Source organism: Haliotis rufescens, unplaced genomic scaffold, assembly GCF_023055435.1.
Source record: "Haliotis rufescens isolate VD_foot unplaced genomic scaffold, xgHalRufe1.0.p SCAF_18, whole genome shotgun sequence".
Classification (NCBI taxonomy): Eukaryota; Metazoa; Mollusca; class Gastropoda; order Lepetellida; family Haliotidae; genus Haliotis; species Haliotis rufescens.
The window spans coordinates 706,412-734,319 of NW_025963868.1; the positions used below are offsets into that span (position 1 = coordinate 706,412).

The following is a 27,908-nucleotide window of genomic DNA, read 5'->3' on the forward strand; positions in this document are numbered from 1 at the left end:
CACTCACTGCCTCACTCACTCCTTCACTCACTCACTCACTCGTTCACTCCTTCACTCACTCATTCCTTCACTCACTCACTCCTTCACTAACTCCTTCACTCACTCACTCATGTTTGTATTCCTGTAGGATGCTAATGGTGGGATCTGGCGGCTGGACCTGTCCTTCTCACACACCTCCCAGGCCCCCGAGAAGCTGATGACCTACCATGCTGGCCCCATCACCGACTGTAGCGTCTCCCCCATCACACATCTCACTGCCACCATCGGCTTGGACAGTAAGTATAAAGTCATCTCCATCAAACACCTTCCCCATGGATTACACAGTAACACCTCCCCCCATCACACATCTCACCGCCACCATCGGCTTGGACAGTAAGTATAAAGTCATCTCCATCAAACACCTTCCCCATGAATTACATCGTAATACCTCCCCCCATGACACATCTCACCGCCACCATCGGCTTGGACAGTAAGTATAAAGTCATCTCCATCAAACACCTTCCCCATGAATTACACCGTAACACCTCCCCCTATCACACATCTCACCGCCACCATCGGCTTGGACAGTAAGTATAAAGTCATCTCCATCAAACACCTTCCCCATGGATAACACAGTAACACCTCCCCCCATCACACATCTCACCACCACCATCGGCTTGGACAGTAAGTATAAAGTCATCTCCATCAAACACCTTCCCCATGAATTACATCGTAATACCTCCCCCCATGACACATCTCACCGCCACCATCGGCTTGAACAGTAAGTATAAAGTCATCTCCATCAAACACCTTCCCCCATAGATTACATCGTAACACCTCCCCCCATCACACATCTCACCACCACCATCGGCTTGGACAGTAAGTATAAAGTCATCTCCATCAAACACCTTCCCCATGAATTACATCGTAATACCTCCCCCCATGACACATCTCACCGCCACCATCGGCTTGGACAGTAAGTATAAAGTCATCTCCATCAAACATCTTCCCCATGGATTACACCGTAACACCTCCCCCCATGACACATCTCACCGCCACCATCGGCATGGACAGAGAGTATAAAGTCATCTCCATCAAACATCTTCCCCCATAGATTACACCGTAACACCTCCCCCCATCACACGTATCACCGCCGCCATCGGCATGGACAGTCAGTATAAAGTCATCTCCATCAAACATCTTCCCCCATAGATTACATCGTAACACCTCCCCCCATCACACATCTCACCGCCACCATCGGCTTGGACAGTAGGTATAAAGTCATCTCCATCAAACATCTTCCCCATGAATTACACCATAACACCTCCCCCTATCACACATCTCACTGCCACCATCGGCATTGACAGTCAGTATAAAGTCATCTCCGTTAAACATCTTCCCCATGGATTACACCGTAACACCTCCCCCCATGACACATCTCACCGCCACCATCAGCATGGACAGTCAGTATAAAGTCATCTCCATCAAACATCTTCCTCATGGATTACACTGTAACACCTCCCCCCATCACACATCTCACTGCCACCATCGGCATGGACAGTAAGTATAAAGTCATCTCCATCAAACACCTTCCCCCATAGATTACATCGTAACACCTCCCCCCATCACACATCTCCCCGCCACCATCGACTTGGACAGTAAGTATAAAGTCATCTCCATCAAACATCTTCCCCATGGATTACACAGTAACGACTCCCCCCATCACACATCTCACTGCCACCATCGGCATGGACAGTAAGTATAAAGTCATCTCCATCAAACACCTTCCCCCATAGATTACACCGTAACACCTCCCCCCATCACACATCTCACTGCCACCATCGGCTTGGACAGTAAGTATAAAGTCATCTCCATCAAACATCTTCCCCCACAGATTACATCGTAACACCTCCCCCCATCACACATCTCCCCACCACCATCAGCTTGGACAGTAAGTATAAAGTCATCTCCATCAAACACCTTCCCCCATAGATTACATCGTAACACCTCCCCCCATCACACATGTCACTGCCACCATCGGCTTGGACAGTAAGTATAAAGTCATCTCCATCAAACATCTTCCCCCATAGATTACATCGTAACACCTCCCCCCATCACACATCTCCCCGCCACCATCGGCTTGGACAGTAAGTATAAAGTCATCTCCATCAAACACCTTCCCCCATAGATTACATCGTAACACCTCCCCCCATCACACATCTCACTGCCACCATCGGCATGGACAGTAAGTATAAAGTCATCTCCATCAAACACCTTCCCCTATAGATTACATCGTAACACCTCCCCCCATCACACATCTCACTGCCACCATCGGCTTGGACAGTAAGTATAAAGTCATCTCCATCAAACATCTTCCCCATGGATTACACAGTAACGACTCCCCCCATCACACATCTCACTGCCACCATCGGCTTGGACAGTAAGTATAAAGTCATCTCCATCAAACATCTTCCCCATGGATTACATCGTAACACCTCCCCCCATCACACATCTCACTGCCACCATCGGCATGGCCTGTAAGTATAAAGTTATCTCCATCAAACACCTTCCCCCATAGATTACATCGTAACACCTCCCCCCATCACACATCTCCCCGCCACCATCGGCTTGGACAGTAAGTATAAAGTCATCACGATCAAACATCTTCCCCATGGATTACACAGTAACGACTCCCCCCATCACACATCTCACTGCCACCATCGGCATGGACAGTAAGTATAAAGTCATCTCCATCAAACATCTTCCCCATGGATTACATTGTAACACCTCCCCCCATCACACATCTCACTGCCACCATCGGCTTGGACAGTAAGTATAAAGTCATCTCCATCAAATATCTTCCCCATGGATTACATCGTAATACCTCCCCCCATCACACATCTCCCGCCACCATCGGCATGGCCTGTAAGTATAAAGTCATCTCCATCAAATATCTTCCCCATGGATTACATCGTAATACCTCCCCCCATCACACATCTCCCCGCCACCATCGGCATGGCCTGTAAGTATAAAGTCATCTCCATCAAACATCTTCCCCATGAATTACATCCTAATACCTCCCCCCATCACACATCTCCCCGCCACCATCGGCATGGCCTGTAAGTATAAAGTCATCTCCATCAAACATCTTCCCCATGGATTACACAGTAACGACTCCCCCCATCACACATCTCCCCGCCACCATCGGCATGGACAGTCAGTATAAAGTCATCTCCATCAAACATCTTCCCCCATAGATTACATCGTAACACCTCCCCCCATGACACATCTCACCGCCACCATCGGCATGGACAGTCAGTACAAAGTCATCTCCATCAAACATCTTCCCCCATAGATTACATCGTAACACCTCCCCCCATGACACATCTCACCGCCACCATCGGCATGGACAGTCAGTATAAAGTCATCTCCATCAAACATCTTCCCCCATAGATTACATCGTAACACCTCCCCCCATGACACATCTCACCGCCACCATCGGCATGGACAGTCAGTACAAAGTCATCTCCATCAAACATCTTCCTCATGGATTACACTGTAACACCTCCCCCCATCACACATCTCACTGCCACCATCGGCATGGACAGTCAGTACAAAGTCATCTCCATCAAACATCTTCCCCCATAGATTACATCGTAACACCTCCCCCCATCACACATCTCCCCGCCACCATCGGCATGGACAGTAAGTATAAAGTCATCTCCATCAAACACCTTCCCCCATGGATTACACTGTAACACCTCCCCCCATCACACATCTCCCCGCCACCATCGGCATGGACAGTAAGTATTAAGTCATCTCCATCAAACATCTTCCTCATGGATTACACTGTAACACCTCCCCCCATCACACATCTCCCCGCCACCATCGGCATGGACAGTAAGTATTAAGTCATCTCCATCAAACATCTTCCCCATGGATTACACAGTAACGACTCCCCCCATCACACATCTCACTGCCACCATCGGCATGGACAGTAAGTATAAAGTCATCTCCATCAAACATCTTCCCCATGGATTACACTGTAACACCTCCCCCCATCACACATCTCCCCGCCACCATCGGCATGGACAGTAAGTATAAAGTCATCTCCATCAAACATCTTCCCCATGGATTACACAGTAACGACTCCCCCCATCACACATCTCACTGCCACCATCGGCATGGACAGTAAGTATAAAGTCATCTCCATCAAACATCTTCCCCATGGATTACACAGTAACGACTCCCCCCATCACACATCTCCCCGCCACCATTGGCTTGGACAGTAAGTATAAAGTCATCTCCATCAAACACCTTCCCCCATAGATTACATCGTAACACCTCCCCCCATCACACATCTCCCCGCCACCATCGGCTTGGACAGTAAGTATAAAGTCATCTCCATCAAACATCTTCCCCATGGATTACACAGTAACGACTCCCCCCATCACACATCTCACTGCCACCATCGGCATGGACAGTAAGTATAAAGTCATCTCCATCAAACACCTTCCCCATGGATTACACTGTAACACCTCCCCCCATCACACATCTCACCGCCACCATCGGCATGGACTGTAACTTGAGTAAGTATAAAGTCATCTCCATCAAACACCTTCCCCAAGGATTACATCGTGTTATCTGCCTTCCTGAGAGTCAGTAACTTGAGTCAAAGAAGATCTGAATCAGAACTGTTCAAACTGCTATAATGAATGTTTTTCATGGAATAGATTTTGGTGACATACTGCTATACATTCAAATGTATCATTTATTTAACTGTGTGTGTGTTTCAGATACTGTGCGTGTGTTTGACTATGTCCAGCAGAAGCAAGTTTGTGAGGGGCGGTACACAGCAAGCGGCACATGTCTCCTCTGGACCCCCCGGATAGTATGTACTGCTCTACCAGTCATAGGGACACTCACATAGTCACTGAGTAGTCACATAGTCACTGATGTACCTGTAGTACTGCTGAGTTCCACATCCTGATGTATCTGTAGTACTGCTGAGTTCCTCATCCTGATGTACCTGTAGTACTGCTGAGTTCCACATCGTGATGTATCTGTAGTACTGCTGAGTTCCACATCCTGATGTACCTGTAGTACTGCTGAGTTCCACATCCTGATGTATCTGTAGTACTACTGAGTTCCACATCCTGATGTATCTGTAGTACTGCTGACTTCATCCTGATGTATCTGTAGTACTGCTGTGTTCCACATCCTGATGTATCCGTAGTACTGCTGAGCTCCACATCCTGATGTACCTGTAGTACTGCCGAGTTCCACATCCTGATGTATCTGTAGTACTGCTGAGTTCCACATCCTGATGTACCTGTAGTACTGCTGAGTTCCACATCCTGATGTATCTGTAGTACTGCTGAGTTCCACATCCTGATGTATCTGTAGTACTGCTGAGTTCCTCATCCTGATGTACCTGTAGTACTGCTGAGTTCCACATCCTGATGTACCTGTAGTACTGCTGAGTTCCACATCCTGATGTATCTGTAGTAGTGGTGAGTTCATCCTGATGTATCTGTAGTACTGCCGAGTTCCACATCCTGATGTATCTGTAGTACTGCTGAGTTCCACATCCTGATGTATCTGTAGTACTGCTGAGTTCCACATCCTGATGTATCTGTAGTACTGCTGAGTTCCACATCGTGATGTATCTGTAGTACTGCTGAGTTCCACATCCTGATGTACCTGTAGTACTGCTGAGTTCCTCATCCTGATGTATGGGTAGTCCTGTCGAGTTCCACATCCTGATGTTCCTGTTGCACCGCTGAGTTCCACATCCTGATGTATCTGTAGTACTGCTGAGTTCCACATCCTGATGTACCTGTTGCACCGCTGAGTTCCATTTCTTGATATTTGCTTTGCCCTATTGAGCTCCACATCTTACCATGTTGTCTGCCCCCAGGTGGACACGAAGGGAAGCACATTGGTGGCAGGCTTTGAGGACGGGGTGGTCCGAGTACTGACCGTCAACAAACTCCCCAAGCAGACCCGTCAGCGCGCCAAGACAGAAGAGTGTGAGATGGCCCTCAAACAGGTCTTCAAGCCCCACAAGACCAAGGTGACAGCCCTGGCCATCGACAACAGGGGCGAGATGCTGGCTTCTGGGGTAGGTGCTTATCAGGAAAAATAAGACCAACTTTGAAATTTTCAGTGGAGGATTGTATTAGTTGTTGCAGATTCCAGGTTGAATAGTTTGATGAAGTGTCTATGATGACTAATGTTTTGTGTTGCCAGGGCGACGACAACACTGTGTTCTTTATGAACATTGGGAACAAGAAGTTGGAGCCGATCGGCTATGTCCCAGTCCCAGCGGCGGTGCGCAGCATGCAGTGGTCACCTGACAAATTTGTGAGTTAACCATCCTTCTCAAGAGCGGATCAAGGATTTTTGAAAGGGAGGGGTCCAAAATATCAAAATCTTCTCTCAGATTATTTTACTGCCTACAACAAACTACATTTGGTTTTCAAAAGGGGGGGGGGGGTTGGTTGGATCTGTGATAACAAATTAATGGCCTGACCAAATTAATGCTTTTATTTATTGGTAATTGTTTTATGAAATCTTGTGGATAAGTTCTCAGTTCCGGTTTAGGTATCAAGATGGTCAAGTTTGAAACACTTATTGAGTCATTGTGGGGTGTTTGATGGGCTGTGCTGTTCTGTGTGCAGAAAAAGACCTCGCTGCTTGTGTTCTGTGAAGAGGGCAAGGTGGTGGAGATCCAGGCTCCGGAGCCCGGCAAGTTTGACACGTCTCACTCCTACCACATCACTGGACTTCAGATGAAGACATTTACCTTCCGCAGCATCAAGTCCAGGCTTCGGGTTAGAACACAGCTATGATATTGAAATTATGTTGATTATTTGTTTATTTTGATATTTCATTTATTTTGATATTTATATTTAATTATTTCTGTCCTTCATTGGCAGGTTTTTATGTACGAGGGGTGTTCATTAAAGATTTCCCCTAAACCACTTAGGGTTATCATATTTGGTTGAAATTTCACATGTGTAATGATACATGTATCTATGGGTTATGTCTGAATTTGCAGCACCGAACTATTAATCTTACCACTTTTACAGGTGTTAAGATGGAGAAGGGTGTGACAATGGAGCCAGTAGAATACCGAGCAGTGATTAGGTTTTTATATTGGAAAGGTCGCACACCAAAAGAAACTTTCGATAAAATGAAAGCAACTTATGGGGAAGATGCCCCATCATATGACGTCGTTAAACAATGGCATCGCCAGTTCAAGTGTGGTCGGACATCTGTGGAAACAGTTGCCATTCCTGGTCGCCCCCATTCATCCATTGATGAGGACACTTTCCATCAAGTGGAGACCGCCATTTTGGCAGACCGACGTATAACTGTTCGCCAGTTAGCACAAGATGTCAAGATCAGTGTAGGGTCTGTGGAAAAAATCATCCATGACAATTTCAACATGCATAAGGTGTCTGCACGATTGATTCCCAGTTTGCTCACACCTTTCCAAAAGCAGGAACGAGTCAATTGCTCAAAGGATCTTTTGGACATGTGCCAAAAAAAACAGGCAAACTCTTTTGACAGACTTATCACACAGGATAAAACATGGGTCCATCACTATGATCCTGAGATTAAAGTTCAGTCGATGCAATGGAAGCATGTGGAGTCACCACCCCCAAAGAAGGCACGTGTCCAACCCTCTGCAGGCAAGGTCATGCTCATGGTGTTTTGGGACCAGCATGGAGTAGTGATGATGGATTTCTTGGCAAAGGGTACCACGATTACAGGAGCTTATTATGCTTCACTGCTGCGGAAATTGCGGGACGCTATCAACCTTAAGAGGCGTGGCATGCTGACCAAGGGTGTGCGTCTCCTGCAAGACAATGCTCCAGTACACAACTCTCATGTTGCTCAGACAGAAGCGCGGTCCTGTGGCTATGAAATCCTTCATCATCCTCCTTACTCTCCTGACCTTGCACCATCTGACTTCCACCTCTTTCCAACCATGAAGTCATTTTTGAAGGGAAAACGTTTCACAGATGATGAAACACTGATTTCTGAAGTTAAGTCCTGGTTTGAGACGCAAAATGAGGGCTTTTCCAAGCGAGGTCTCCATAGTTGCATAAAACAATGGGAGAAGTGTGTAACTCTTTGTGGTTCCTATGTGGAGAAAGACTAATACCTATGCCAAGTTTCATTCCACTAGGTCCATCAGAAGTGGGTCAGGGGAAATCTTTAATGAACACCCCTCGTAAGTCCCAATGTATTTATTATGTTTAACCCCTGATAGTCACGATATGTCTGAAATATTGCCAATGTGACTTAAAATTTTAACTTACTCACGCACTATATTTAATTTATTTTTATATTTAATTTTTTTTTTGTATTTAATTTATTTTTATATTTAGTTTTTTTTTTGTATTTAATTTATTTTTATATTTAATTTTTTTTTGTATTAAATTTATTTTTGTATATTAATTTATGTTGCATGTTTCTTTTATTCTTATGTTGATGTTGATACTTGAAGGGACAGGATGTCAACCGTTCTGAAGCTTTTATGTAAACAATAGCCAATCACCTCGGAGTTTACTCGGCTCTGCTTGCCTTATTCAGTCTCTGCTCCAGTGACCACACTGGTGTAGGCTTATCATGTGACCAGACTCTCTTCTTTGTAAACGAACACACATATTCTGAAATAAGTGAGTGAGTGAATATGGTTTTACGCTGCTTTTAGCAATTATTCCAGCAATATCACGGCGGGGGACACCAGAAATGGGCTTCACACATTGTACCCATGTCGGGAATCGAACCCGGGTCTTCGGTGTGACGAGCGAAGGCTTTAACCACTAGGCTCCCAGACCGCCCCTCTGAAATAAGGACAGACTGGGCTAATGCAAGCCTTTCAGTGCGCCTTACGTATTGCTTTGCATAATGATATAGATATACCATTACAACCGAACACACATATTCTGAAATAAGGACAGACTGGGCTAATGCAAGCCTTTCAGTCCGCCTTACGTGTTGCTTTGCATAATGATATAGATATACCATTACAACCGAACACACATATTCTGAAATAAGGACAGACTGGGCTAATGCAAGCCTTTCAGTGCGCCTTACGTATTGCTTTGCATAATGATATAGATATACCATTACAACCGAACACACATATTCTGAAATAAGGACAGACTGGGCTAATGCAAGCCTTTCAGTCCGCCTTACGTATTGCTTTGCATAATGATATAGATATACCATTACACCTGTGACAGTGAGGTGCATGACAATATACCTTTACACAAAGTGACCATATCGCTAGCTCTTCGTAGGGCTTCGATGAAAGATGTGGAGGATAAACATGCAAATGGAAATAGTTTTTCCCATTTTAGGATAACTTGGTTGGTTGGTTTGTTGTTTTACGCCGCACTCAGCAATATTCCAGCTGTATGAGTGAGTGAGTGAGTATGGTTTTACGCCGCTTTTAGCAATATTCCAGCAATATCACGGCGGGGGATACCAGAAATGGGCTTCACACATTGTACCCAAGTCGGGAATCGAACCCGGGTCTTCGGCGTGACGAGCAAAATCTTTAACCACTAGGCTACCCGACCGCCCCTCCAGCTGTATGAAGGCGGTCTGTAAATAATCCAGTCTGGACCAGACAATCCAGTGATTGATGTCATGAGCATTGATCCACGCATTTGGGATCGATGACATGCTTCAACCAAGTCAGCGAGCCTGACGACCCGATCCCATTAGTCGCCTCTTATGACAAGCATAGTTGCCTTTTACGGCAAGCATGGGTTGCTGAAGACCTATTCTACTCTGGATCTTCATGGGTCTTTTAGGATAAGGACTTAATGAAAGGTGAACATTTAATGAAATATGTCAAAATGAAACAGATGAAAACCACATGAATAGACTGTGTAAGATGTGACGATGTGACAGAGGTATTCGGCTGGCTGCAAGGAACTCTGGTCATTTTGATGATTGTTGGATATAGTTGGGATATCAATTGTTTGATGACATTGCATCTGAGACAACATGACTGTCTTCAGCTGTGTAACCCTGTGTTATAACTGAAATACTCTCCAAAGTGGTATTAAGACTAACTCATTCTGTTCTGCAGCATGACGAGGAGATGGAGAGGAAACGTATCGAGGAAGAGGCTCGCAAGAAGAAGGAGGAAGAAGACCGGAGGAAGAGGATAGAGCGAGGTCTGGAGACGGAGTCTGAACATGGGGATGACGAAGGTAGGTGTCTGGGGGCACTCACTATTGATGGCAGGGGATTGGGGCACTCACTGTTGTTGGCAGGGGATTGGGGCACTCACTTTTGTTGGTAGGGGATGGGGGTACTCACTGTTGTTGGCAGGGGATTGGGGCACTCACTGTTGTTGGCAGGGGATTGGGGCACTCACTGTTGTTGGCAGGGGATGGGGGCACTCACTATTGATGGTAAGGGGATGGGGGCACTCACTATTGATGGCAACATCAATAGTTGTCAGTCTTGCCCATCAAGTACAATAAGAAATTTCAGTACGAAGAAATATGTATAAAGTTGGTCAAAATAGGATGGAGGTAATTCTTTGTCTCGTTGACATACAAAGCAGTGTTTTTTTCCATTGAATTTGCTTTTCGTTAATTTTACTGACCACATTCTTGTTGGATCGCTTTAAGATAAATGTGTTCATAATTCCTTCTTTTTTTTCTCAAAAAGGTGATAAAATGTTAACAACATTAATAGAAAGGGGCTATATGTGCATATGATAGCAGGGTTCACTCTAGGAATTTTCTGACATGGGCCCTTTATGTGAAAATTCTAAATATTCCAGGGGTACGCCCATACAGAACAATGTTAAAATGCCCCATTGTATTTGAAAATGTGGGCCTTTTTTCTAATATAGGAACTAAAAGCACAAGGCCCCTCCCTAGCATTATCCCTGTGGTAGGAACACTTCAGCTTTTGTTTGATCCCTCGTGTATATGAGATGGTGTTGGGTGTCTATGTGTATGAATAATGATCATGTGTGACTTGATCTGCACAGAGGAAGAAAAGAAGCCTAAGGAGGAGGATTGGCACCCCTACATCCCGGAAGTCCCCAGCCCCATAATGCAGGGCTTCTACTCCCAGGAGGGCTGCTTCTGGCTGTCTATGGTAGGTCCTGTCTATATGCTTCACCCTACATCCCAGAGGTCCCCAGCCCAATAATGCAGGGCTTCTACTCCCAGGAGGGCTGCTTCTGGCTGTCTATGGTAGGTCCTGTCTATACGCTTCACCCTACATCCCAGAGGTCCCCAGCCCCATAATGCAGGGCTTCTACTCCCAGGAGGGCTGTTTCTGGCTGTCTATGGTAGGTCCTGTCTACACACACTTTACCCTACATCCCGGAGGTCCCCAGCCTCATATACACACTTCACAATACACCCCGGGAGTCCCCAGGAGGGCTGATTCTGGCTGTCTATGGTAGGTCCTGTCTGTACACTTCACCCTACATCCCGGAGGTCCCCAGCCCCATAATGCAGGGCTTCTACTCCCAGGAGGGCTCCTTCTGGCTGTCTATGGTAGGTCCTGTCTATACACACTTCACCCTACATCCCAGAGGTCCACAGCCCCATAATGCAGGGCTTCTACTCCCAGGAGGGCTGCTTCTGGCTGTCTATGGTAGGTCCTGTCTATACGCTTCACCCTACATCCCGGAGGTCCCCAGCCCCATAATGCAGGGCTTCTACTCCCAGGAGGGCTCCTTCTGGCTGTCTATGGTAGGTCCTGTCTATACACACTTCACCCTACATCCCAGAGGTCCCCAGCCCCATAATGCAGGGCTTCTACTCCCAGGAGGGCTGTTTCTGGCTGTCTATGGTAGCTCCTGTCTATACACACTTTACCCTACATCCCGGAGGTCCCCAGCCCCATAATGCAGGGCTTCTACTCCCAGGAGGGCTGCTTCTGGCTGTCTATGGTAGGTCCTGTCTATACACTTTACCCTATATCCCGGAGTCTCCAGCCCCATAATGCAGATCTTCTACTCCCAGGAGGGCTGTTTCTGGCTGTCTATGGTAGCTCCTGTCTATACACACTTTACCCTATATCCCGGAGGTCCCGAGCCCCATAATGCAGGGCTTCTACTCCCAGGAGGGCTGCTTCTGGCTGTCTATGGTAAGTCCTGTCTATACACATTTGACCCTACATCCCGGAATCCCCAACCTACAAATCTCCATACCTTGGTCAATGTCAGGAATTGAGTTTGATCCTATTTCTCTTTTTCAGGGTGGCTTTGATGCAGGCTACCTGTATGAGTGTAAGTTCCTCACTGAAGAGGAGAAGTCTGCGATGGCCGAGCAGTTAGTGGATGAACCAATTCGAACAGTCCCGGTCCTGGAGTCGGATGATGTCCCCGTGTCTGTCATCCAGTTCAGGTAGGTGCCTGGCTTCATCCTTCTGATATCCGTCAACAACACCCACATTCATTCCATGCCATCTGACCTCCTCTGTGGTCTTGTGGTAGAGTGTCCGCCCGGAAAGCAGAAGGTCCGGGGTTCGATCCCCGGTCGCGTCATACCAAAAGACGTTAAAAGATGGTACTTATTGTTACCCTGTCTGGCGCTCGGCATTAAGGGGCTAAAACAAGGACTGGTTGGCTCGGAGTCAGTATACTGTGTCTGAGTGGGTTATTCATGTTAAACTGTGGCATGGTATCTCAGTGAGCTAGCACTATAAATCGGCATCAGTCCGGACTAGTACAAGCAGCCACACAAACACACACACGTACATGCACGTCGCTATATAAGTGCAATAATCTTGGACGCGACGTTAAACCCAATTTCACATCACATCACATCATCCTTCTGATATCCGTCAACAACACTGACATTCATTCATAGTGGTAGTTATCATGCTAATACGTCTTCCGTATGCTTCGAATTTAGAATATTTTTGTCACAAAGGTAATCTGTACCCTTGAGTCCGTATATTTGGATATTTGTAAATTAGTATAATTTCACGAGAAACTTTAACTTGATTAATTGCCACTTCAGTATGTAATGATATGATATTCAAATTATTTTAAACATTTTTTCGTAGACTCTAGAATTGGAAAACCATGAAGTTGCACTATTATTGTTGCAGTTGATTCTGAGCCAGGAATTCATTGGCCATTTTAAATCTGCATGTTAGGTACAACTGAATTAACTAAATGTCATCATGCAAAATTATAGAGAAACCGTAACATGGTTTAAGTCAGAGAAATCACTTGCAAGTGTTTATTCTTGGGCTCATTGATTCTACTTCCGATTTCTCCTTTACATAATTTGTGACTTCTTTACACGAGCTATGCTGAGAGATATGATTATGTCCCATAAAGATGTACAGATGTACAGTTTGAAATGGAAGGGAAATTTGCCGTGTGACTTTTAGCTGGACCACAATACTCATTAACATGGCTTTAAGCTATATGGTTGGTCTGTCTTGACAAGTTTCTTGTGTACTGTGAGAAAATGATTTATTTGGTAAAGCTATATAGCCGATATCTTCTTCTTCTTTTTCCTCTCTTTCATCTTCTTCCTTTCTCGTTTTCTTCTTCTGTTCTTCTTCGTTTTCTTCCTTTGTTGTTCTCTCTTTCTCCTCTTACTTTTTTCTCATCTTCTTTCTTTTCTTCCTCTTCCTTTCTTCATCTTCCTTCACTTCCTTTTTCTTTCTTTCTCCTCTTCCTTCCTTTTCTTCCCCTTTCCTCTTTCTTCATCCTCTTTCTACACTTCTGTACTTCCCTTCTCCTCCCCTTCTTACTCTCCCTCCTCTTCCTTTCTTCATCTTCCTCCATTTCCTTTACCCTCTTCTGTCTTCCTATTTTTCCCCTTTCTTCTTTCTTCCTCCTCTTGACCCGTGAAAATCCAGGGTAGAATAGGTCTTCAGCAACCCATGCTTGTTGTAAAAGGCGACTATGCTTGTTGTAAGAGGCGACTAAGGGGATCGGGTGGTCAGGCTCGCTGACTTGGTTGATGCATGTCATCGATCCCAATGGCGTTGAGGGATGCTCATGATGTTAATCACTAGATTGTCTGGTCCAGACTCAATTATTTACAGACTGCCGTCATATAGCTGGAATGTTGCTGAGTGTGGTGTTAAACAACAAACGTACAAAACAAACCGCTTCCTACACTTCCGCACTTCCCTTCTCCTCCACTTCTTTCTCTCCCTCCTCTTCCTTTCTTTCTCTTCCTCCAGTTCCTTTCTCCCCTTCCATTTCTTCCCCTTTCTTCGTCCTCTTCCCCTCTTCCATTCTCCTCCCCTTCCTTTCCCTTCCTTCTCTTCCTTCTCTTCCTTTTGCTTTCTCCTCTTCTTCTTCTTCCTTTCTCCAACTTCCTCTTCTTCCTCTTCCTTTCTTCTTCCTCCTCTTTGCCCCTTCCTCTTTTTCTGCTCTTATGTTTCTTCCCCTTTTCTTCTTCTTCATCATCTTCTCTTCTTCCTATTTTTATTATCTAGTTTCAGTTGGGAAAAGACTTATATGATCCCAGTTACTTTTGTGTTTGTGTACAGTTAAGTCTTGTTAATCCGACACTCTTAATCCGACAATCGGCTTTATCCGACACTGATTAAATCAGAGGTATTTAAACCCGTTAATCTGACAGTCTCGCACTCCGAATCCGACACACCCAATTTGCTGCAAATTACCGAAATCACTCTTTAATCAGTCTCATTAATCCAACAGTGATCAGCGTACTCCGTGGTCATCTGCCCACAAATACACAGCCCATGTTTTGATGCAAGACGAGTCGGCTGCATATTACAACGGCTGCAGAGATAAACTTGCTAAACAAGAAACAATTATTGCTTTAAAGAAAGAAAACAGGATTAATCACATGCTCAGATTACCTCAATCTCGTCAAAATCAGATACAAGTTCTCGCTATCGCCAAGGACACCCCATGACAGGTCAAGGGGCGGTTGGGTAGCCTAGTGGTTAAAGCGTTCGCTCGTCACGCCGAAGACCTGGGTTCGATTCCCGACATGGGTACAATGTGTGAAGCCCATTTCTGGTGTCCCCCGCCATGATATTGCTGGAATATTGCTAAAAGCGGAGTAAAACCATACTCACTCACTCACTCACCCATTACAGGTCACCTCAGAACAACCCTTCGCGAAATATGACTGACCAATGAAACGACTAACAGGAAGCCACTAAGAAAGCAGCTGTCTTAAGCTTTGCGGTACCAGTTTCAATCCGGCAACTTCCACTCCTGACTATGCTTTTTAAAGTATTTTAAATAGGTCATAAAGTCCGTAACATTTGTTTTGGGTCAAGCTTGAGAGGTTGCATGATTAGAAAACATATTCCGCAAACAATGTAACATAACAATATGAATATTTCATTTTTCATTTTTTTATTACGTGTTTGTATTGTTATCAATCGTGTAGTCCAATTTTCGATCACGAATGTTGTTACTACTTAATTTCTTTCCGACATGCTCTCTTATCCGACATAATCATATGCAACCAACCATGTCGGATTAACGGGACTTGACTGTATATGTATAACTATTAAGGTTCTGTTTGGCTGGTTTTTATTCTGAAGTGACATTGTTTATCACCCATAATACTTACATCTCTCTGACTTATTCAATGAGGGGGCAGTAAGGTAGCCTAGTGGTTAAAGCGTTCGCTCGTCATGCTGAAGACCCGGGTTCGATTCCCGACATGGGTACAATGTGTGAAGCCCATTTCTGGTGTCCCCTGCCGTGATATTGCTAGAATATTGCTAAAAGCGGCGTAAAACCAAACTCACTCACTCACTTATTCAATGAGTTTTCTATTATCCAGCAACTCTGGCCAGCAAGCCCTGTTTGGTATGGAGAATGGAATGATCCGTGTTCAGCAGTTGGAAAATAAGTTTGACATCGCCGACCTTGGTCCGTACTGGGCACTGAGTATTCACGACAACAACTATGGTCATGTGACAGCTCTCAAGGTCAGCTACGATGGGACAACTCTGTTATCGGTTGGCGCTGACGGCAACTTCTTCCAGTTTGCCTTCATGGACGACGAGAAGCTTGTGAAAAAGATTGCTGAGAACAAGGCCAAGATCCCCTCCGCCAGAGTGAGTAGCTGACTTCTCACAGTCCTACTTCTACAGTCACATACTGGGACTCATCCTCCATTTTCCAGGGTGTTTTATCTCTGTTCAATTTTAAATACCCTGGATCATTTACAACAGCTTCATTTCAGAAATAATGTCACCACCTCCATTGTGCCTGTCTCTAAGTAGACAATTTCTCTCCCATGATAGTAATTTGGTTGAAGAGATGTATTTAGCGTGATGCTCTTTGAATCGGGCTCAGAATGAAGTAGTCTGTCTCCCAGACCCTGGAGAATAAATTGAAAAAGGAGCCCAACTCAAGTCTAGAATGATTTGGCAAGTCTAGATTGCTTCAGCTCACCTGAAATTAAGGATTGTTCTGGGCTCCATTTGATTTGATTTTGTTTATCTTTAAATAAGATGCCTTTATTTCTGGGACTGCATATCAGTCTGAGTATGAAGCTATGGCAGCGTATAGGTTCAGGGTATTTAAGAACAGGAAGTACACTGGATAATTGAGTATAGCAGGGCATTGGGCATACAAAAACAGGCCCGATAAAATACTTTGAAAATTACAATGTATCTGTCAAGTCATAATATCTGGAAAACTGTTATCAGTTGATATGAGGGTTATTTGAAGTGTTCGAATTGTTGAGAATTAAATTTTTCGTTTCCTGGAGGTTAATCTAGACGTTCTCTGATGCAGATATTTGACCCTAAGCCAGAAAATGTTTTGTTTGATGGGCATTTCTTAGAAGGTGACGGATGACAAAGTAGACACAATTTATGGATAACAACTTCTTTATTTTATTTTAATGGCGATGTTTCAGTATTGATCCTTATATATAATGTGTATAAATGTAATATAGATCGCTTGACAACAGTATAAGGATCTATACCGAAATGTTGCCATTACAGTAAAATGAAGTTGTCCATAAATTGTAAAGATATCCCGACTCACATGTTAGCATTATTTATTCATGTTACAGCTTGCAAATGTGACTTATTGTTGATAACAGGACCAACAGATAACAGTAAAAGGTTTTGACACTTAAAAAATTAATTTGATAAATCGGTAAAATTTATTAATAATTGGTAAAATGGTCTTATCAGGATATTTGTCATCAGGTTCAATTTTGTTAAAAAGATGTCCTTTCTTTATAAAACCATTTTGCTGGGAATCTCATATTATAACCATTTGTATTATTTAACTACATATTTACAACTTAGATTATATTGCTACTGGTCTGTGTTTTCAGAAACAAGAAGAGAGAGACCGGACTATTGATGACATAGATGACCCCAACGCCTACAGGTGAGACAGTGGATAGGTCACTGATACCCGTGCTCGTGGGTTTCACCGAAGTGGTAAACGATTGAGACCTGCATCACTTCGGGCTTTCCTCCCACATTAAGCTGACACGCCGTGATATAACTGGAATAATATTTTAAGCAGCGTAAACCCAACTCACTCACTCACTCACACAGTAGACCGTGGGGGTTCAGAGGGTTACACAGTCATGGGGAGTTGGGGAGTGACAGATACTTGATGGTGCTGGTGGCTATTGGAGAGTGAGTTGAATGTGGTTTGCCTGCTATATTCCTGTACAGTATGCCTGTTGTATCCCCTGTACAGTATGCCTGTTGTATCCCCTGTACAGTATGCCTGTTATATTCCCTGTACAGTATGCCTGTTGTATACCCTGTACAGTATGCCTGTTATATTCCCTGTACAGTATGCCTGTTGTATACCCTGTACAGTATGCCTGTTGTATTCCCTGCACAGTATGTCTGTTGTATACCCTGTACAGTATGCCTGTTGTATCCCCTGTACAGTATGCCTGTTGTATTCCCTGTACAGTATGCCTGTTGTATACCCTGTACAGTATGCCTGTTACATTCCCTGTACAGTATGCCTGTTGTATACCCTGTACAGTATGCCTGTTGTATTCCCTGTACAGTATGTCTGTTGTATACCCTGTACAGTATGCCTGTTGTATTCCCTGTACAGTATGCCTGTTGTATACCCTGTACAGTATGCCTGTTATATTCCCTGTACAGTATGCCTGTTGTATACCCTGTACAGTATGCCTGTTGTATTCCCTGTACAGTATGTCTGTTGTATACCCTGTACAGTATGCCTGTTGTATTCCCTGTACAGTATTCCTGTTATATTCCCTGTACAGTATGCCTGTTGTATACCCTGTACAGTATGCCTGTTGTATTCCCTGTACAGTATGCCTGTTGTATTCCCTGCACAGTATGCCTGTTGTATTCCCTGTACAGTATGTCTGTTGTATTCCCTGTACAGTATGCCTGTTGTATTCCCTGTATAGCTTGCCTGTTGTATTCCCTGTACAGTATTCCAGTCGTATTGACTGAACAGTTTACCTTTTGTAATCCCTGTACAGTATCGAGGATGCGAAGCAGAAATCAGAGTATGACAAGATGATGAAAGAGGCTGAGGAGAAGAAGAGAGATGTGCGACGTAGCATCTCTAAACTGCGGCGCCAGTTCCGTGGGGTGCTGGAGAAGAACGAGTCCCTGCCAAAGCACATTCAGCTGGGGAAAGGGGTGAGTAGTGACAGCTCCTGTCTGTTCCTGTAAAAACTTTAGGAAATGCTACAACCTTAATTTATACAATGAATAATTTATACTGAAATGGGTCCCGTCCATCCGTCCGTCCGTGCGTGCGTGTGGGCGTGTGGGCGTGTGGGCGTGTGGGCGTGTGTGTGTGTGTGTGTGCGTCCCAAAATCGTTTCCAGAGCATTACTCAGAACCCATTCAATACTTTTTAACAAAACTTTGCATGTTTTCTCAGACACATACTGAACTCGTGCCTTTTGCTATTTAGGAATTTAAGAAATTATATTTTTTACGTTTCCATGGCAACAAGTTGGACTTAGGTTCTATAAGGGTGGTGTTCGTTTCCGGAGCATAACTCAGAAAACTTTCTCACAAAACTTTGCATGTCTACCAGGCACATACTGAACTGGTGCCATTTGATATCAAGGAGTTTTAGAAATGTTTATTTTAGAATTTCCATTGAAGCTATTTTGACATGGGCTAAGAGAAATGTTGTGTCAGTCACCTGGTTTGGGACCATAAAGTGTTAAAATGGGAGGGGGATATAGATGACTTCGTCGACTATAATTGTTATTATATTCCCAAAATGGAAATCTTGGTCACCTAATCATGATCTGTTCAGACACACACATCTTTTGAAAATAACATTATACTCTTGCAATGAATATTCCATTCCAAACAATACATCTCACCTATCTAGATTGTCTAGCTCGATTATTTACTTGATTATCTACAGACTGCCATCATATTGCCGGACTACTGATGAGTGCGACGTTAAAAAACAAACCACCACTGACGGTATGATTGGAAAGTAGCAGAGAATTAGTGTTGAGTAAGATAGGTACTCAGAGATTGTGTGTTTATGTATGTTGTATTCCCTCCCAGGAGTTTGAGATGGATCGGGAGATCAAGTCTGAGCTGGAGAAGCAGACCAATGAGAAGATCGAGGTGGTTCGTCGGGAGCTAGCATGGGAGTCGGAGAAGCACCGGATAGCACTGGAGAAACTCCGCAAGAGGTGGCCATTCTGTCTCTGTTTGCTCTCAAACCCATTGTCAGGTCAAATCAAACACGCATTCTACCATAAATTTGGAAAATACTTGATTTGATTTGTCAATCAGAGGTTTCAAATCAAAATAACCATTTGTCAATCAGAGGTTTCAAATCAAAACAACCACTTCTGATTGAAACAGCGGATTTGATTACCACTTAACCACGGAAGATAATGTTTATAGAATAGTACCTCTTTCTCATTTATTGTCAGTAGGCATTTTGAAATAATCACATGTACAGTTATAGGTTGAGAATGCAGTGTTGCGTTTGCTACAATATTCAGTTGGCGATATATTTTATGCATAAAACACGATAGATATTGTCTAAGAGAGTGTATTTTATATTTTTTTCCTGTAACTAAATAATCAGGCATGAAACTCCCAAGGCTGTCGAACGCTCCCCCCTCAAATTGTAGCTCAGTTTCCAAACTGATTTGGACCCGTGAAGATCCGGGGTAGAATAGGTTTTCAGCAACCCATGCGTGCCGTAAAAGGTGACTATGCTTGTCGTAAGAGGCAACTAACAGGATCAGGTGGTCAGGCTCGCTGACTTGGTTGATGCATGTAATCAATTCCAATTGCGTTAGCTGCATTGTATTCGAATTAAAAAAAATCCATAGTCACACATTGTATATTTGTAATAGTCATTATTATTTCTTCTTCTGGCAATTACACCTGCTTATGAATTTTGTTAAAACCTATTTTCACATGTGATTCGTCAGGTTCACAGGTGCTATGTATGGTTAATTTCGAACATAACTTCAAACTATTTAATCTGTATGTGACTGTCCTAGCCATAGCCCAGTGTTGACATGCTACCGGTTGTGTCCCCAGGTTCAAGGATGTGGTGGAGTGTGAGAGGATCGTCCTGAAGGCGTTCCTCACGCCCCACGAGGTGGCCAGCTTCCGCGCCAGCAAACTCTCCGACGACTTCTACCAGCTGAAGGCTGACTTCGAGCGGCGCCGCACGCTCTACCTCACCAAGGACGACCTGACCAGGGACCCTACTCGGGACATGTCTGTCGGTCAGTTCCTGCTTGTAAAGACTAGGCAGATTCTGGTCTGGTTAAATTACATCTTCCTGAGGCAAGAGAGTTAACTGACTGTAAAGGTCCAGTTTCCACCCTTGCTGAACTAGGCGGGAATTTCTTGGCTTGATTGTAGCGCCACCAGTGGCTATTACGAGTTATGTCCCTCCTATGTCCCTTTCGCTCGTCACGCCGAAGACCCGGGTTCAATTCCCGACATGGGTACAATGTGTGAAGCCCATTTCTGGTGTCCCCCGCCGTGATATTGCTGGAATATTGCTAAAAGCGGCGTAAAACCATACTCACTCACTCACTCACTCACTCCTATGTCCCTCCTATTGACCAATCAGATTCCACCTCCTATAAATCCCATAGCTCCTCCATTAATAAACAACATTGTTTGACTGTTGATTGTATTTATTAAAATACTTGTTTTTGTAGATAATTATGACCCATTTAATCATATTTCTCTTGTTTGGTGATAATCTAAGAAAAGCAAACCTGTTTACCTTGTGTCGGATCCTACAACACTAAAAAAATTAAAATTAAATTAATTAGATGAGAAGCACTTTTTTGTATTCTTCTGAAAGCAAATTTAGATGTTGAATGACAAATACGAAGAGTACAAGCAGACACACACACACACACACACACACACACACACACACACACACACACACACACACACACACACACATGTGCATCCACATTGCTACATAAGTGCAATAATCTTAAACATGTCGCTAAACCCCACAACACCTCATGTGAACAAACATTTACAATTGTTGAAGACACTGTTCCATCGACCGCCTCCGTGGGCTAGTGGTAGAGTGTCCGCCCGGAGAGCGGAAGGTCCGGGGTTCGATTCCCTGCCGCGTCATACCAAAAGACGTTAAAATATAATACTTGTTGTTACCCTGTCAGGCGCTCGGCATTAAGGGGCTAAAACAAGGACTGATCGGCTTGGAGTCAGCATACTGTGTCTGAGTGGGGTATTCATGTTAAACTGCGGCATGGTATCTCAGTGAGCTAGCACTATAAATCGGCATCAGTCCAGACTAGTACAAGCAGCCACACACAAACACACACACACGTACATGCACATCGCTATATAAGTGCAATAATCTTGGACGCGACGTTAAACCCAATTTCACCTCACCACTATTCCATCAAGAAACAGGCCGTCGTGGTGAAGCTAAGAAAGCTTTAAAACATCTGGAGCCAAAATCTAGTTTTTCTGTAGTATATCAGAATCCTCTCTTCCCGGTGCAGGCAAGCTTCGGGGGGAAGACAGCGGTGATGGCAGTGGGGAGAAGACGGACGAGTCGATGGGGGCGAAGGTGGTGACCACCCTGAAGGGCAGCATGGGGGAGAGGATCACCAAGGCTCTGAAGAAGGTGGAGGAGAAGAAGAAGAAGCGTGCTGCCAGGAGGGCGCAGGTGAGTGTCTACCTGGACCGGAAATGGCCCACAGTAACATGCCTTTGTTCCAGGCACCTCCTGATCCTGCGAAGTACTAAAAAAACATTATTTCAACTTAAAGTTTGGAATTAAAATTTTGTTTGTATCTCAACTCCACTACAACTGTGAGGTTGTGTCAGATATTAAGTGAGTGAGTGAGTGAGTGAGTGAGTGAGTGAGTGACACATCGGCAATATTTCAGCCATATAGTGATCAGATTTTAAGACCCAAGAGGTGTGGGGAAAATAAGACCCGAGGTGAGGTTCTCCTCTCAGGGATTTATGATCCCATGCATAATGGTTAACAGGTGTTTTAACCCCAATGTAAATAAATATTGAGGAAATATTTTAGATATGGAACAAAGACAGAGTTTGAGTTGTATTTTGCTCAGGCAGAAGTATTCTTACCAGGCACCTTGTTTATTTCTTGCAAATCTTAATGGTCTCAAGCGATCTGAAAAATATAGATGTCAAAGGAGTTTTTTCAGGAGGTTTGATTAAGAGCGGGGTTCCGAATTACACCTATCTGTGTATACTATTTACATGTGTATGACACCTGAGTATAATATTTACATGTGTATGACATTTACATGTGTTTGACATTTACATGTGTATGACAGTTACCTCAGTATGACACCTACCTGTGTATAACATTTACCTGTGTATGACATTTACCTGTGTAAGCCATTTACCTCAGTATGACACCTACCAGTGTATGACATTTACATGTGTATGACATTTACCTGTGTATGATATTTACATGTGTATGACATTTACATGTGTATAATATTAACATGTGTATGACAGTTACCTCAGTAGGACACCTGAGTATAATATTTATATGTGTATGACATTGACATGTGTATAATATTTACATGTGTATGACATTTACCTGTGTATAATATTTACATATGTATGACATTTACACGTGTATGACATTTACCTGTGTATGATATTTACATGTGTATGACATTTACACGTGTATGAAATTTACCTGTGTATGATATTTACATGTGTATAACATTTACCTGTGCATGACATTTACCTGTATATGACAGTTACCTCAGTATGTCACCTGAGAATAATATTTACATGTGTATGACATTGACATGTGCATGACATTTACCTGTGTATGACATTTACCTGTGTATGACATTTACCTGTGTATGACACCTACCTGTGTATGACACCTACCTGTGTATGACACCTACCTGTGTATGACAACAGTGGGAGGACCTGTACATCCAGAAGCCTGACGACGACTACGAGGACCCAGCGGATGTGTCCGCCATCAAGGAAGCCAAGGAGAACATGGGTGACTACAAGCTGAAGACTGCCCCCGACTACGTGGTGCCCGACCACCTCCGCATGAACGTGGAGAAGGCCAGAGGGAGACTACTCATACTCAAAGACCTGGTCAGTATTTAAACTCGGCCATGTCTTGTCTTCCACACTATGGCAACTGGCGAAGTCCAAATTTACTACCTGGGTACCAGGCGCCTTATTACCTGACCCTACAGGGGTACCCACTGTAGGTCTCAAGTTGGGTACAAAATGTTCAATTGGGAATTGTTTTACTGTAGCCCTGGCAAAATTTTTGTAGATACTATCATAGAGCATAAAACAATCTGATCATGCACACACTGAAGTTGACTGAAGCTTTGTCTTTACTCAAACATATAAAAATCAGAAGGAATGTGCGCATAGCGACTTGTACTTAAGTGTAACCATGGAATTTTATAGTTATTATCATAAAAAAATGTATCACATGACTAACCACGGGTCCACATAACCCTGTGGGTACCTGGGTCCTACTCAGGACCCACCCGAGTACCCGAGTTACCCCTCCCAGCCCTAATAGTTCTACACAAGTTTCAGTAAGGCACCATTTTTACATGCTTCATGTATCCTAATGAAATGAAAAGCAGGGGAAACAAATCTGACAGGCTCTTTATTTAATATTCTAACTTCGTATGTCAGATGTGGTGAAGATCTGATGTAACTCCATGAAGCTCGTAAAAAGACTGTCAATATTGAGAACTAGTTTGGTGCGATGGGGGTATTACAGCATACGCAGTTGCATTGCCTGTCCGAGCCCGTCCATGAAGTTCGTAAAAAGACTGTCAATATTGAGAACTAGTTTGTTGCGATGGGGGTATTACAACATGCGCAGTTACATTGCCTGCAAAGGATAGGGTTGTCCTCACGTTTGTTGAAACTTTCTAAAAAACATTATAGTGTGGTTAGCAGCGTACACAGGGATTTATGGTTATGATGTAATAGAGGTAGTTTTCTTTAGGATTGACTGTGGATTTTGTTCAGTTCATTGAGGTATGAATCGAAAAACAGATGTGCAAACTGTATGAATCCCTCGACTGTAATATTGGGATTCTCCAACATTCCATAGTAATAAAAGAAGTCCGCTTTGGTGGGCGGGGCTTAATTTTTTACATTCATTGGGAATGAATGCAATAACATGTGACCAGTTCTGCTAATCAGAATGCAGGAATTACAATGAACACAATGAAAATTCAATAATTTAGAATTATGTACAAAGGTAACTATTGTTTGATATTTGATATTCTTCCAAATGTACACAAACACGTTTAAATTCTACACTGACTGACATAATGGTGTTTTTATTGTATTTTTCGTACCCATTTACCAATCAGAATCTGTGAACCAGGAATTAAAGAAAGTATGTTTCTCTTGTTTATTTTTTTTTATGAAAGATATTTTTGTGGTTATGTTGTGTGTAAAGTGTACAGCTTGTCACTGTGTGAGACTGTGAAGCTGCTGCTGTTCTAGATCCATGAGTACAAGTACAACTTCAACGTCAAGCTGCTGGCACTGAGGGACAAGAAGATCCGCATCATCGAGGACATCCGCCGCCACGTGCACCAGCTGCACACCGTGCAGACACGCCTCTTCCCCGACAGACACAAGCCCCTCCCCAACATCCCCGACATGCACATGGAGGAGCTCCCAGAGAAGTATGTCATCATGCATCTTTCTGTGTCATGAGGGGCAGGAGTGGCTCACTCATCGAAGGGGGGGCCATTTATTGCAGGGGTGGCTGGGTTAGAGTTCATGAAGGGGAGGGGGTGGGGCAAGAGTGGCTTTGTCATCTAAGGGGCGGGGCATTTATTAAAGGGGTGGGTGGTTCAGAGGTCATGTAGAGGTAGGGGGTGGCATGAGTGGCACAGTCATCTAAGGGGTGGGACATTTATTGCAGGGGTGAGTGGTTCAGAGGTCATGAAGAGGCAGGGGGCTGGAGTGGCTTTGTCATCTCTTGTTTGAAGTATCATGAGATCCGGGGTAGAATAGTTCTTCAGCTTTTAAAGGCGACTATGCTTGTCGTAAGAGGCGACTAACAGGATCAGGTGGTCAGACTCGCTGACTTGGTTGATGCATGTCATCGATCCCAATTTTGTAGATTGATGCTCATGTGTCAGACTCAATTATTTACAGACCGCTGTCATATAGCTGGAATATTGCTGAGTGCGGCGTTAAACAAAAAACCAACCAACCAAACCAATGAAATATCATGAAGCGAGACATAGACAATGAATTTTGTTGTTCGGAAAACTCTGTGTTTGTCTCCGTTCGAGTCTGCATGATTGGAAAACACAGTCCGACTGGCACCTCCTGATCTGGTATGCGATGCTCTGATTGGTCGGATATTAGGTCATTCTGACATGATTCGTAATGGGATGACTTCAGATCTTGGTTAGCGATAGCGAGTGAGAGCTGAGGTCAGAGTTTAATGAGTTAGACATTATTGGTGAACTGTTTACTATTTGCTCAGGCGCCTGGAGTACACGCGGGAGACACTGCTGCAGTTCAAGAAGGACATGGAGTCCCAGAGAATAGCAGAGCAGAAAACCAAAGCAGGAGGGAGCGGATTCGGCGCTGGCTTTGGAGGCTTCAGTGGTGGTGGTGGCGGTGGCGGTGGTGGCGCTGGGGAACAGAAGGTAGGGGAGATAGTTTTTTGTGTGTAATGGTTGTGTGTTCTCAATGTGGATCACATGACGTCAGGTGAAATGGGTTTGAGGTCCTATTCATGGTTATTGCACGTACACAGCAAGAAGCGTGTGTATATATGTGCGTGCGTGCATGCGTGTGTGTGTGCGTGCGTGCGTGCGTGCGTGCGTGAGTGCGTGCGTGAGTGCGTGCAGGTGTAAGTCTGGAGTAATGCCACTTTTATCGCACTTGCCCACTGAGATACCATGCCACAGTTTGACATGGATGCCCTATTGAGACACAGTATACTCCGAGCTGACCAGTCCTTGTTTTATTCCCTGAGTGATGAGGGCCAGGCAGGGTAGCCATACATACCGTCTTTTACGTCTTTTGGTATGACACGGCTGGGGATCGAACCACGGACCTTCTGCTCTCTGGGCAGATACTCTATCCACTAGACCACATAGGCAGCAGGGGATCGAACCACCGACCTTCTGCTCTCTGGGCAGACACTCTATCCACTAGACCACATAGGCAGCAGGGGATCGAACCACCAACTTTCTGCTCTCTGGACAGATACTCTATCCACTAGACCACATAGGCAGCAGGGGATCGAACCACCAACTTTCTGCTCTCTGGGCAGATACTCAACACATGAGACCAGCTGTATCACATAATGTGTTTGGACCAGACAAACCATACAAAATGAAACCTCTGTCTTACACATTCAGTTTGAATAGATATTGATGATACAAAAATCATTCTTTTGATATTCAAATATTTCTCGTTTGAAACAGTTGCATAATTTTCGGTATTGGGTATATTCAACAATAGTCATTATCAATGAATACCTAGACATTCAGTTTGTTAAACTTTATCCTGGTTGTTTGAAATTGACCACCATGTCTGTCTTCTCCCCAGGCTCCTTCCCACACCACACAACCCCGTGCATCCCCACCCCTAGCAACCAAGCAGTCCTCTCTTGTAAGTGCTCCAAAAACCCAGGCGTCTTCTGTCACCGCTGACACTGAGGGTGAGGAAGAGTTGTCTCCCCTGGAGCAGCAGATCCGACAGATAGAAGAGATCAGGTTAGACTTGGAGGGCTATACAGTATACCTATGTATAATGGAGGGCTATACAGTATACCTATGTATAATGGAGGGCTACACAGTATACCTATGTATAATGGAGGGCTATACAGTATACCTATGTATAATGGAGGGCTATATAGTATACCTGTGTATAATGGATGGCTATATAGTATACCTGTGTATAATGGAGGGCTATACAGTATACCTATGTATAATGCAGGGCTATACAGTATACCTATGTATAATGGAGGGCTATACAGTATACCTGTGTATAATGGATGGCTATACAGTATACCTATGTATAATGGAGGGCTATACAGTATACCTATGTATAATGGAGGGCTATACAGTATACCTATGTATAATGGAGGGCTATACAGTATACCTGTGTATAATGCAGGACTATACAGTATACCTGTGTATAATGGAGGGCTATACAGTATACCTGTGTATAATGGAGGGCTATACAGTATACCTATGTATAATGCAGGGCTATACAGTATACCTATGTATAATGCAGGGCTATACAGTATACCTGTGTATAATGGATGGCTATACAGTATACCTATGTATAATGGAGGGCTATACAGTATACCTATGTATAATGGAGGGCTATACAGTATACCTATGTATAATGAGGGGCTATACAGTATACCTATGTATAATGGAGGGCTATACAGTACCTGTGTA

General features: G+C 44.0%; 1 protein-coding gene across 4 annotated transcripts in view; it reads left to right on the forward strand.

Moving 5' to 3' along the window:
- LOC124148380 (cilia- and flagella-associated protein 44-like) overlaps nucleotides 1–27,908 on the forward strand; it is a 67,271-nt gene that overhangs the window by 23,898 nt on the left and 15,465 nt on the right. For all 4 annotated transcript variants that reach the window (XM_048398090.1, XM_048398089.1, XM_048398087.1 and 1 more), the window contains 18 exons: nucleotides 128–275; nucleotides 4,776–4,870; nucleotides 5,900–6,103; nucleotides 6,232–6,345; nucleotides 6,663–6,815; nucleotides 10,100–10,223; nucleotides 11,018–11,127; nucleotides 12,241–12,389; nucleotides 15,786–16,062; nucleotides 17,301–17,356; nucleotides 18,453–18,615; nucleotides 19,513–19,643; nucleotides 20,512–20,702; nucleotides 21,978–22,144; nucleotides 23,392–23,580; nucleotides 24,973–25,157; nucleotides 25,973–26,138; nucleotides 27,049–27,215. In XM_048398090.1, coding sequence (XP_048254047.1) covers nucleotides 128–275; nucleotides 4,776–4,870; nucleotides 5,900–6,103; nucleotides 6,232–6,345; nucleotides 6,663–6,815; nucleotides 10,100–10,223; nucleotides 11,018–11,127; nucleotides 12,241–12,389; nucleotides 15,786–16,062; nucleotides 17,301–17,356; nucleotides 18,453–18,615; nucleotides 19,513–19,643; nucleotides 20,512–20,702; nucleotides 21,978–22,144; nucleotides 23,392–23,580; nucleotides 24,973–25,157; nucleotides 25,973–26,138; nucleotides 27,049–27,215 — 2,789 coding nt within the window. The remainder of the gene's footprint in view (nucleotides 1–127; nucleotides 276–4,775; nucleotides 4,871–5,899; nucleotides 6,104–6,231; nucleotides 6,346–6,662; nucleotides 6,816–10,099; nucleotides 10,224–11,017; nucleotides 11,128–12,240; nucleotides 12,390–15,785; nucleotides 16,063–17,300; nucleotides 17,357–18,452; nucleotides 18,616–19,512; nucleotides 19,644–20,511; nucleotides 20,703–21,977; nucleotides 22,145–23,391; nucleotides 23,581–24,972; nucleotides 25,158–25,972; nucleotides 26,139–27,048; nucleotides 27,216–27,908) is intronic.